The sequence below is a fragment of the Peromyscus leucopus genome, chromosome 16_21 (genome assembly GCF_004664715.2).
Source record: "Peromyscus leucopus breed LL Stock chromosome 16_21, UCI_PerLeu_2.1, whole genome shotgun sequence".
NCBI lineage: Eukaryota > Metazoa > Chordata > Mammalia > Rodentia > Cricetidae > Peromyscus > Peromyscus leucopus.
The window spans coordinates 9,467,043-9,479,707 of record NC_051084.1 but is presented as its reverse complement, the minus strand read 5'-3'; the positions used below and the strand labels follow the sequence as shown (position 1 = coordinate 9,479,707).

General features: G+C 48.0%; 1 protein-coding gene across 5 annotated transcripts in view; it reads right to left on the bottom strand.

The window, feature by feature from the left end:
• LOC114687933 (H-2 class I histocompatibility antigen, Q10 alpha chain-like) overlaps positions 1-12,665 on the bottom strand; it is a 77,303-nt gene that overhangs the window by 44,829 nt on the left and 19,809 nt on the right. Inside the window, exons 1-8 of one of the 5 annotated variants that reach the window (XM_028862557.2) lie at positions 3,967-4,079; positions 3,495-3,764; positions 2,974-3,249; positions 1,407-1,682; positions 1,174-1,278; positions 965-997; positions 769-816; positions 210-633 (exon numbers count right to left, since the gene is read on the bottom strand). The exons of 1 other annotated variant lie outside the window; for it this stretch is intronic. In XM_028862557.2, coding sequence (XP_028718390.1) covers positions 629-633; positions 769-816; positions 965-997; positions 1,174-1,278; positions 1,407-1,682; positions 2,974-3,249; positions 3,495-3,764; positions 3,967-4,039 — 1,086 coding nt within the window. In that variant the 5' untranslated portion in view covers positions 4,040-4,079 and the 3' untranslated portion in view covers positions 210-628. 3 more of the 5 variants (XM_028862559.2, XM_028862556.2, XR_005090103.1) reach the window with 3 other exon arrangements.

The window sequence follows — 12,665 nt, the reverse complement described above, 5'->3', positions numbered from 1 at the left end:
GCTCTGTCATCCCAGTGTCCCTGTGATCACAGACTCTCAGCATGTGGTTCACGTGATGAAGAGAACAGAGCCAGGAGGTGACAGAGCTGAGGAGTGACCATGTCACAGCCAACAATGGACTGAGCTCCACCTGGACACAGTTCTGTTCACACTCAGCTCCCACAGCCTCATCTTGTCCATCAGATAACACACAGCATAATGAACACAGATTCTGGAAGGTTCTCCATGATGCCATTTATTTCCTCCACAAGCTCTAAGTATTTCAATCATTTAATTTACCCGCCAATCCACCTGCCAGATCAAGGATGTGAACATCAAGTTCACATTCAGATTCTTACTTTCAGTGGAAAGTGAGAAGATGCAGCTCAGGGCAGCATGGAGGTGACAGGATGGAGATGTCCCCTCCTGCCTGCTGGACCAGGAAGGTTGGCTGTGGAAGGGAACACAGGCAATGCAGGGACAGGGTCCTGGTGTGCAGGGGGGGCCGGGCTCCCCAGTTCTTCACATTGAGCCCACAGGGTCACAGGGAACATCAGACACTGTTGCTGAGAGTGAACTGAGGGGCTTAGGACGTCACAGGAGAGACCTGAGCACATCTCTGTCACTCTGTCAGGACGGGCAGCTGTCTTTACGCTACAAACAAGAGTCATGAACAATCACTGTAAAGACAACATCCCAAAACCCACCACTCACTCAAAGTGGGTTCTGGAGTCCCTGAACCCCAATCATGTCCACTTTCCCTCCCCAAATCAGATCCCAGAGTGTCACCTTCACTGCCTGGGAGAGAGACATCAGAGCTCTGGGCACTGTCCCTGCCTAGGGAAAATTATATATAGTCACAGGAAGGTGAAAACATGGCCTCTAGAAGATTTCACTGGAGGAGGTATTATGGGTTGGCAGAGCTCCCCAAATACTCCAGCTTCACCCCAAGGGCCTCAGGGACAATCCTGCTCCCCACACTTACCTGAAGCTGGAGTATAGTTCCCTCTCACTCCACCTGTGAGGAGAAAAGCTGTGAGAGACCAGGAAAGATCCAACCCTAGGAATTTTCCAGAACTGACAGCAGACCCAGGTCACAGACAGGAGCAATGAGGGGTGTGAATGTATCCCATTAGTGAGGCAGAGCACACTTCTAAAAGGGGCTGAGAGAGATCCAGACCTGCCCCTTCCTACCTGTGTTTCTCCTCCTCCACCACACAACAGCCCCCAGAGCTCCAATGATCACAGCTACAACAACAGCAATGATTGCCCAGATCTGGACTGGGGACTGAGGAGGCTCTGGGAAAGGATGGACAGGAAGTGAAGGTTGGGGGTCATGACCCCAGCTGTCAGCCCTGACCCTGCTCAGAATCTGCAGAGGGCTCCAGTTTCCCCTGACCCCAGCTCTGCACCCACACCCTCCTTACCCCATCTCAGGGTCAGGGGTTCAGGAAGACCCACATGGTGCACATGGCATGTGTATCTCTGCTCCTCCCCAGAAGGCACAACCAGAGATGCCCACTTCTGGAAGGTTCCATCCCCAGAAGGTCTGGTCTCCACCAGCTCCGTGTCCTGAGTCTGTTCCTCCCCATCCCTCTGCCAGGTCATGGAGATCTCAGCAGGGTAGAAGCCCAGGGCCCAGCACCTCAGGGTGCCGTCTCCTTTCAGTATGGGGTGATGGGTCACATGTGCCTTTGGGGGATCTGTGAGGACAAATTAATAAATCCCTCAATTAACAAGATAAACTGAAATCTGCAAAGACAAAGTTAAACCAATGCTGACACTAAACTGTGTCTGTTTGGACAATTCTGTCATCACACTAGTGACCTCAGGGAGAGCTGGTCCCCTCATCACAGAACTGCACATTTACACTGACCAGCATAACTGTCTGTCCAAGTGAACAGCCATCACCAAATGCAGCAGAAATGTGGTGAACCTCTGACACTCAGCCAGAGAAAATGACTCCCCAAGCCGTGCCTCTGGGGGACAAGATACAAGGTATTGTCACCAGGACCCCTGGAAGTGTGCTGTGGAGCCCAGGGCAGCACTCCATGGGACACAGCAGTGCTCACAGGGGTGTGTGGATTGTCCCTGTCACTCCTGTCCTGGAGCTGCAGAAGACCCTGTCTCTGAGGAAGTTCAATTCCTAATCCACTGAGCAACACTGTGACTTTGGGGCTGAGGGAGAGGAGCCCCTGGATGTTAATATAGCAGAAAACAGTCTAAGCTCACAGGAACCTTTCTAGTTTAAAGGAAACACTGGCTTGTCTAGTTACCCAGATTAGCAGAGTTGTGTCCGCCCCACCCCCACCCTGGCTCCTGTGGAGACTGATACAGACGATAAAGGGGAGAGAAACAGTATCACCCCAGTGAGGGGGAAAAAAACCTGACTAAAAGCAAAATGACAACTTAAAAAAAAAAGGAAGGAAGGAAGAAAAGAAAAAGCCCCCCACAATTTCGTATTCACCAGGGCACCCCATAAGTGCTCACGTGGCCATTCTAGGAATAGACAGAGTTGGGGTGTGGGAGGGATATAAACCTCACCCACAGGAATCTGGGAGAATGTATTCTTTGGAAGGTTCTAGAAACTGTGGAAACAGCCTAGGGTAGGGGCGTCCCTGTCTCCCATCAGGAAAGGAGACTTCCGGTCCTGGCGTGTAAGGCTGACACACTCAGATGACAGGACTCAGTTTCCACAGACCCTGGTGTGGGCAGAGACCCCGGCCTGGCGAGGCCATGGCTGACAGCGGCTGCAGACTGCAGGAGCCACTGTGGTTAGGTCGGGATCTCCTCTCCCTCCTCTGAGACAGATTTGCAGCTGTCCAGGGAGAAGGCTGAGCCTGGGGATCAGTGCGGTCCCTGCCATGCTGGATCAGGAGACCCAGGGACACTGTCTGCCCTGAGACAGGGGCATGACCCCAGCTGAGGGGTTTCTTCTTCCTCAGGACTGAGCCCAGCCCAAGGCAGAAGGAGGAGCTGCCCGCGGCCCTGCACCTGTGCGCTGCAGCGCGTCCTTCCCGATCTCCAGGTATCTGTGCAGCAACTCCACGCACCGGCCCTCCAGGTAGGCCCTCAGTCTCTCTGCAACACCAGCCTGCTCCCACTTGCGCCGGGTGATCTGCGCCGCCGTGTCCGCCGCCGTCCACGTCGTCAGGTCGTCGTTCAGGGCGATGTAATCACGGCCGTCGTAGGCGACCTGATGGTACCCGCGGAGGAGGCGCCCATCCGACCCCATGTCACAGCCGGACATACGCTGGATGGTGTGAGAGCCTGCGGGGACCCCGCGGTCAGCCCCGCCCACCCGCGGTCAGCCCCGCCCACCCGCGGTCAGCCCCGCCCACCCGCGGTCAGCCCCGACCCGCGGCCCCGCCCACTCGCGGACTCCCCTAAACCGAAAGGGAAACCGGGTCCCGGTCCCCGACTCTCCTCCCGAACCTCGGACCCGGGACTCGGGCCGACTCCGGCCCGTACGTAGGGACGTGGAGGAGTCGTGACCTCCGACCCGCGTCACTCACCGCCCTCACTCTGGTTGTAGTAGCGGAGCGCGGTCCTCAGGTTCACTCGGGCAATCTGCTCCTTGTTCTTGGCTCTCAGCGTCTCCCTCTCCCAATACTCCGGCCCCTCCCGCTCCACCCACGGCGCCCGCGGCTCCATCCTCGGAGTCTCCGCGTCGCTGTCGAAGCGCACGAACTGCGTGTCGTCCACGTAGCGGACTTCCATGAACCGGGGCTCCCCGAGGCCGGGCCGGGACACGATGGTGAGGAAATACCGCAGCGAGTGCGAGCCTTTTGGCGGCGCGCGGTGAGACCCCGACCCTCCTCCCGGGATCCCGGGCGGGTGCGCGGCCCGGGAGGGGAGCAGGGCGCGGGGCTCGGGACGCGGTGGAGAAGGGCGGGAGGGTCTGGCTGGGCGACTCGGGGACGCGGCTTCCCCGGGGCCGCCCCCGCCCTCCCCGCAGAGTCGTTTCCCTCCCGACCCCGCACTCACCCGCGCGGGTCCGGGTCGGGGCCAGGGCGGCCGCCAGCAGCAGGAGCAGCGCGCGCGGAGCCATCGCCCCCATCTCGGATCTGGGGCGTCTGAGTTCCGCGGGCTGCGGCGACGTTGATTGGTTCTCCGGATCTCGGCACCCAATGGGGGTGAGAACAGGACATTTGTCATCAGTGTCCGGGCAGAAGGACCCGACACAGGTCAGGATCTGGAGAAGTGAAACTGGGGACCTGGGGATCCCCAGCCCTGGGCTTCCACCCCAGACCTCACCGCCTGGGGACTGAGACTTTGCTGAACTCTGTGCTGCAGGACGGAGCGCTGTTTGTCATGGTGTCTCTGAGCCGCCTGAGGACAACTGTCTCCTCAGGTTAGTCAGGATGAAACCTAAGAGCACGAAGTTTCCAGATAAAATACACACAGCACTTAAAATGAATGTTCACGGAAACAGGTGCTGTAGGAGTCCTGGTGAGGGTGTGAGGCTGCCGTGGACACCTTCATCGGGAGGTAACCGGAGTTTTCACAGCCCTGGTCAAGCACTTTTGACACTGTGTTATCTGTGACTCTCCGTGCTGGAATCTCACTCTCCTCTGCTTTCACTTTCTACTTCAGTTATGTGTGGCTGGGATTTGAAGACATCAAGTCAACATCTACAGAAACAAAAAATTTATAAATTTATTTTTTTTCCACACTACAGAACAGGGATGAAACCTCAAGTCCCCAGTAAGTACCTCTGCCATGAGAATTACCTCTGCCCAGTGTCCACACTGCACAGGCCTGAGGAACTCAGGAGCCAGCTGTTATGAGACCCAGGGCTCCACAGGCCTGTGACATTCATCTCCTTCATCTCATCAGCTCATCAAGTGTGAGTGAAGGTCACAGAGAGAATGAGAGGTCACAGGTTATGTAACGTCTACCACACCATCGTCATTATTCTGATTTATTATTAGTTACAGTTCCTTTCTCACTGTGATTTATTCACTAAAGCAACTGTACCATGGCAGTGTGTGGACACAGGGAACCATGGCATGTAGACAGGGATCAGTGCCCTGCTGTGCTTGGTCTCCACGGGGGTCTCTTCCCAGTGGAGAAGGGGGTCTACTGTGCTGAGACAAAGACCAGGTCCACACAGACATCTCAGGACTATGGAATAAAGATCCGTGTAAAACACAACCACCTGGAGCCACATATGATCATCTGGGTAGAAACACTAGGAGTCTGAGTGTAAGCACCAGGCTGTGAAGACAGAATCCTGAGTGAAGAGGGAAAAAAAAATCTCAATTTACAGATGAGATTCCTGAGCATCAGGCTTGGCAGTGCGAGCTGCCCCTGCAGGTGAACACAGGAGCCTGGTCTCTGTGGGAGTCTGTGTGGTGCTTGCAGGCCAGAGCCTCTGTTTAAAGAGAAGCATCTCTCCACTGCATCCCCAACACACATATTTGCCATTGGATTCCCAGAAGTGACTTTTCTTCTAGAAGATCCAGGGAATCCTTCTTCTCTTCAGAAGTGGGAAGAGGAAGGTTGAGGAGAGAACTAAGTGAGTCTGGCCTGGGGGGTCTCTCCTGGTGTTTTCTTGTCTTTTTTTTTAAGATCAGTCTGGCCTTGAACTCACAGAGACATGAAGCAGGCTTTCTTTCAGACCACCAACCAGCTCCCAAATCATGACAGAGAGACTTATTATCAGTTATGAATGCTTGGCCTTAGCTTAAACGTATCTCTAGCCAGCTTTTCCAAGTCAAGTGAACCTGTCTCTCTTCATCTATGTTTTTCCTCGGGGCTTTTTACCATTACGTCCTTCCTTTAGTGTGTCTTACTTTTCTGCTTCCTCTGTGACTGGCTGGGTAACTGGGTGGTTGCCTGGCTGGCCCATCCTGTCCTTCTCCCCCTTCTTTTCTTCCTCTTCTCTTTTCTCTCTGCCCCAGCCTCGTCCATCCCTCCTCTGCCTAGCCATTGGCTGTTCGGCTTTTTATTAGATGAATCAGGTGCCTTAGGAAGGCAAGTTGAGACATGTGTTGTGCCGTGTTCAGTTCATGTGGGTCCGTGGAAAATATGGTTACTCTAGGATGAATTTTAGCCTTCGTGGCCACAGGGGAGTCAGCCTCTGGTCAACTGACCAACTGTAGCTTTACAAAAAGGATTTTTATGGCTATACAATTTACATCTTTAGCAAGTCAATTTTCATATACCAAAACCTCTTATCTAACGCTGTCCAAAGACACAAATAGCAAAGGAATTCTCAGTCCCAGGACATCTCTGTTTTCCTCCTACAACCAACTTTTGCATAGGCTTTGAACCTTTAGGAAATCATGGTAAGATTTATATACCTCAAGCCTAAGGTACCCTACACAAAAGGTAGTAGTCACAAAAGGCGGATCAAAGCTGGTGCTAACACTCCAGAATCAAACCAGCTGCAGAGTTCTGCAGAAACTCTTGCTACAGAAACAGCAGCACATCTTCACATAATTAAACAAATACAGCATAAACAAATATAACACGTCTTTATATAGTTAAAAAATAATACTCTACAACAGACCCACCTGCCTGTGCATCCCAAGTCCCGGGATTAAAGGCTTGTGTCACACACCTGGCTTAATTACTTTTCTAGGGCTGTAAGAAGACACTGTGAACCTGGCAACTTATAAAAGAAAGTTTAATTTGGTCCTCAGTTTTCAGAGAGTTTGAATCCAGGATGTTAGAGGAAAGGTGTGGTGGCAGGAAGAGCTGAGAGCTCACATCTCAATCCACAAGCAAGTGTCAGAGTCACTGGGAATAGTGGTGGTCTCTTAAAACCTCCATGCCCAGCCCCGGTGACACACCTCCTCCCACAAGGCCACTCCTCCTGATCCGTCCCAAGCAGTTCCATCAACTGGAACTGAAGTATCCTGTAGCTGGAGTTTTCTCTCTGGGTCCCACCAAGCCCCGGAAGTCCCACAGCCCACGTATAAAATAAACACACAGACACTTACATTATTTATGCATTGTATGGCTGTGGCAGGCTTCTTGCTAACTGTTCTTGTATCTTAAATTAACCCATTTCTATAAATCTATATCTTGCCAAGTGGCTTGTGGCTTACCGGCGTCTTTACATGCTGCTTATCATGGTGGTGGCTGGCATTGTCTCCCCAACTCAGCCTTCCACTTCCCATAATTCTCCTCTCTCCTTATCCCATCTATACTTCCCTCCTGGTCACTGGCCAATCAGTGTTTTATTTATCCAGAGTGATATTCACAGCACTTCCCCTTTTCTTTTTTCCCCCCAAAAAGTAAGGTTTTAACTTGCACATAGTATAATTACCAATAACAAAACAATTACCAAACAAGATTTACAGTTATAATATCCAGTCTATTTACAGTTTATTTGGCAAAATTAAAGAAGATATCCTATCTATCTTATATTTGTGAGTCTAAGGTTTTATATCTAACCTATCTTTATCATAACTAAGGAAAATTGTAACTATCTAGCTTTAACTATATCAAAGAACTCATAAGGATATAATACTACCTGAGAAATGGGAGAAGGATGCAAGCAACTGTTGGGCATCTTGCAGGGTAGACAGAGACAGCTAGAAGCCTAGACAGTCATGCAAAATTCTCTTGTAAAGTTGGGGCATCTGTATTCAGCCCACAGGCCTAGAGTCTCTCAGTCACTTATTTTAGTGTCCTGTAGAATGTCTGGCAGTTTCCTCTGTGAAGCAGGAACCTGAAGAACCATTTTGTCAAGCAAAGTTCAGTGGTCACCTTTTTATGGATCTTGTATGTCGAGTTGATCAAGCAGTCCAGGCAAGAACAGTTTCTTGCCCAAATGGCTATTTTTGCCAAGGTGAAGATAAACTCCATATGGAGTGTCTTCGATGTCAATTCTTCTCTCTGAAGTAAATCGGTGCTGCCAGGAGCAGACATGTCTCACTGTCCAGAAAGTCTAAGTTTTTAAGATATTTTAAATGCCATATTCTGTAGGTCTTTGAAGTATTTGAAGATTACCTATCTATCTGAAATATATCTATGTATACCTAGAAGACTTAACTAACATGGCTACGAGTATGATTATCACAGATGACTAATTATTAATCTATTTTTAATTATCCATTACAATTTTAAATGAACTGTACAAACATAACACCTCAAACAAGAGTAGAAATATACACACAGGATAACAAAATTAACTTTGAATTTGTATCAATAAACTAAAATCCATAGCAATGTAAAACATTTTAAACAAGTTGTTGCTCTTTAAAAGTAGGTTCATTAATCTACTCTTTTAACCTATCATCTCTATATCCTATATATCTATATCACATCCCCTTTTCTTTTTTAGAAAGAGATCACATTTATAATCAACCTGTTTTAAATAAAAATATTGGTTTTTCTCTGTCCCACACCAGAGTGCTCTTTTCATTTGGGACACAAGAATCTCTTAATCTATTATTTTAGCAATATCTCTGGGTTTAGAGGGGGAGTGAGCCAATTAGATCTCCAAAGCCAGCTTGGTATATTTCGGAATTTGGGTGTAGCATCTCTTACTACTTCCTGCTGGGGGGCGGGGGGGCGCTGTATCTTATGGGGAGGGACACAAAGAAACTTTTAGGCTTATGGGGGTAGTCCGGGAGGGTGTATCATCTGAGCCAGTTGCCTTAAAACCATTTTGCATGTTGGATCATCTGGGCCATGGTGTCATCAGAGACCTTTCAGGGGGTCTTGGCTGGTCAAACTTGATGTATATTAATCTGGAACAAATCTATAGCCTCTGGCTTTCTGTGGAAACAAAAGCAGAGCCTCTTTTCCAAAGCAACATATCCTTATATCCAAATCTTGAAGTCAAGATACCTTTAAAATTTACATTTTTATTTAACTCAACAGCTTTTACCATCAAATGTTTTTCTGTAGTTAAAAATATCAGAGACAAAACAATCTAGATTCTCTGTGTGATATCCATTTTTACGTGGCTTATTTTTTATATTAGTTTTACTATTTCTTTAAAGACTTTATTTTTTAAAACTATATATTTGTTTATATAACTGTGTATATCATCTTTTTTGTCTCTTTCAAGCCTATGTCTATTTTATACACATTGTAAACTATTACATCTGAATCTGTCTTATTGCGAATCTATTGCTTTAAACTGCAGCATTTGTAAGACTGAAACAGCGCTATGGCTGCTGGCTCCACCCACCTCAGCTTCCCAACATGGTGGTGGTATGTTTATTGCCAGCTCTGTGAGCCATCGTGGGTCTATGTTTTTATCCAAGCACCATGTAGCCTAGAAACCTCTTTTTTTTTTTTTTAAACTAGCAAAGGCTAAATCTACCACACAGCAGCAGTGTAATGTGCTGCTTGTAGACGCCTCATTCCCGCCATACTGCAGGTCAAGCGCAAATGCCAGGAACCTGCCAGTAACTCAAACGTGCGTGTTGTGGCGTCTACATATCCATATGAGACATGAAGCAGGAACCTGGTTTTGGCTCTGTTTAGAATTGCTTATTAAATATTCTGAGGTTTAAGGTGGAAACTCAAGCCATTGGGTGCCATTTGTAGCTTGAGTTTTCTCTCCGGGTTTCACCAAGCCCCGGCAGTCCCACAGCCCACTTTTAAAATAAACACACAGACACTTATATTATTTACAAACTGTATGGCCATGGCAGGCTTCTTGCTAACTGTTCTTCTATCTTAAATTAACCCATTTCTATAAATCTATACCTTGCCACGTGACTTGTGGCTTACCGGCATCTTCACATGCTGCTTGTCATGGCGGCAGCTGGCAGTGTCTCCCCGACTCAGCGTTCCACTTCCCAAAATTCTCTTCTCTGCTTGTCCTGCCTATACTTCCTCCTGCCTGACCACTGGCCCATCAGTGTTTTATTTATACAGAACAATACCCACAGCACTATCCAAACCTCTGAGCCTGGGTGGCCATTATCATTCAAACCACCACAGCATTCAGTGCAGATGTAAGATGCCCTGCAGGGTTCTGCAGATGTGTCCATTGTGATCTGTGGACAAACACCCTCAAACAGGAGGACCCCACTGTGTTAGGATCTCCCCTTTGCTTCTGTCACCTCCCGCCCTTCTCCTTCAGTCCTCACCCCATCAGTACCAGCAGCCCTCCCTTCTCAGCTCTGCATTAACACTGTCTCTTCCTTTTAATCCTGTTTCTCTCTTGGTCAGCCATCTTGTCAGCCATCTTGCTGTGAGGCAGGCTGTGTGGTGTCCTTCTGTAAAATCTCCAGTTGGGGTTGGAGAGATGGCTCAGGGGTTAAGAGCACCTGTTGCTGTTGCAGAGTGTAACACGAATCTTAAAAGTTCTTCTTAACTATGAACCAAAGGCTGAGGGGCTCCCAGCTGGATCAGGCCCTCTGAATAGGTGAGACAGTTGATTGGCTTGATCAGTTTGGGAGGCAACTAGGCAGTGGGACCAAGTCCTGTGCTCATTGCATGAGTTGGCTGTTTGAAACCTGGAACTTATGCAGGGACACTTGGCTTAGTCTGGGAGGAAGGGACTGGACCTCCCTGTACTGAGTCTACCAAGTTGATCACAGTCCTCAGGGGAGGACTTGTCCTGGAGGAGGTGGGAATGGAGGGTGGGCTGGGGGTAAGGGGAGGGCGTGGGAGGGGGGAGAATAGGGGAACCCATGGCTGATATGTAGAATTGAATGATATTGTAAAATAAAAAATATATATCACAAAAAAAAGTAAAAAAAAAAAAAGTTCTTCTTAATAAAATCAAACCCGGAGCCAGATATTGGGTTAAAGCTGGAAGATCAGAGAAGCAGAACAAGCTACCAAAGCCTTTCCAGTTACTGATGCGTCTCTTGGAAGCTGGAAGAGCACTGAATGCTAATGGTGTAAAGTATTTTACACACTTAAGGAGATTAATGCATTTGATTTTCCTGATCCACCGATTGTGGGCCACAATGGATTTGTTTACTCTATATAAAACTCTTAACAGTTTGTAGAAAAATAAGGAAAATGATGATGCTGGTCTCTTGATCTTAGCATCTGTGGATTAAATTGACTGAGGAAAGAATGAGCTCTATGATAAAATCTACTAAGTTCTAATGTCTTAGTGTGGTAATTTGAAATAAAATGGCACCCAAAGGGAGTGGCAATATTAGGAGGTGTGGCTTTGTTGGAGAAAGTGTGTCACTATGGGACAGGATTTCAGGTCTCTTTTGCTCAAGCTTCCCTCAGTGTGATAGTCAAAGTCCTGTTGCTTGCAAGATGTAGGACTCAGCCCCAGCCAGCACCACATCCTCCTGCATGCTGCCATGCTTCCCATCATGATAATGAACTGAACCTCTGACACTGTAAGGGAGCCACCTCAATTAAATATTTACTTATAAGAGTTGCCGTGGTCATGGTGTCTCTTCACAGCAATAAAAATTCAAACTAAGATACTCAGAATACAGTGGAAGACAACAGTTAACACAGTGATAAAATTGACATGCTCCTGATGGGAATAAACAGTCTAGAGGTTTCTAAGTGTGACCTGGAAAGAATCTTCTCTCCAGCAACCACAGAGCTCAAGTTACAGAAAATCAAATAGAAGCCCTCATTTTAAGGTTGGCTGGAAGACAGTGAAAATTCAAGTCACAGCCATGAAGAGTATCAGCTGTTAAAGAAAGGGCATGAATTGGTAAAGAATGAGATCCTGTAACTTGGGATGAGGATGTGTGGCAGGACCCTACTGAAGCTGAGAAGTTTGACCCCTCAGATTCTCAGGGTTTATCTCACCGGAGGAAGTAGTCTCTCTACCCTCAGCCCCACATTCTGAATAGAACTTTGACTGAACAAATGAATCCTTCATTGTGTGTTAAGCCAGTGGTGACTTTCTCTGAAGGAAATACCAGGCAAGACAATCCTGATTTCCCTCAGATCCCACCAACAGTTGCCTCTAGACCTTCACCAGACTGCAGGCAAAGCAGGATCTTTGGGGAAGGTAGAAGGGAGAAGCTTAGTGCCTGAGGAGGGCGCTACACTGCTAAAGAGTTTAATGACTTTGCTAATTCATTCCAGCAGAAGTCTGGGGAATATGTGTGGGAATGGATTTTAGGGTGTGGGATAATGGTGGAAGGAACATTAAAACTGGGTCAGACTGAGTTTATTGATATGGGCCCTCTAATTTCAGATTCTAGATTGAATATGGAAGCTCCCACGGTTTATAAAGTTGTCAAAAGAATGAAATGGTTGTCTGAACCATTTGTCAAAGATGGCTTACTGATAAGGACTTGGAGATGCCTGATATCCCTTGGCTTACTGATGATGAAGGGATTCTAAGGCTCAGGGAAATTGCAATGCTAGAGTGTGTGTGCTTTGTACAAACTACTCCTCCACCAGGGGAAGGCCCAGAAGACCTGCTCTTCACTGATTCTGTAAGACACAAAACGATGAGGGGGCACCAGCACGTTTCCAGAGTCTTCTTGTCACCCTTTTCCTTGAGCCAGACCTTAGGGCTGAGATGCTGCTGCACAGTTGGATGAATTAAAGGGAATGAGTTTACTTGGGTCCAAAGGTATCAGGGTCCAAATGGCAGCATGGAATTGCTAGAGACAAGGTGATCATAGTTACTGTAATGGTCAGCACAGGCAAAGTTAATTTTATGGTGGCATGATTCACATGGACTTTTGGTGCTGGATTAATGATGGTGTTTCCAGGTATGAAATAAATAAGAAGCTATCTTAGCCAGTGTTATGTTGCTGCGAAGAGAC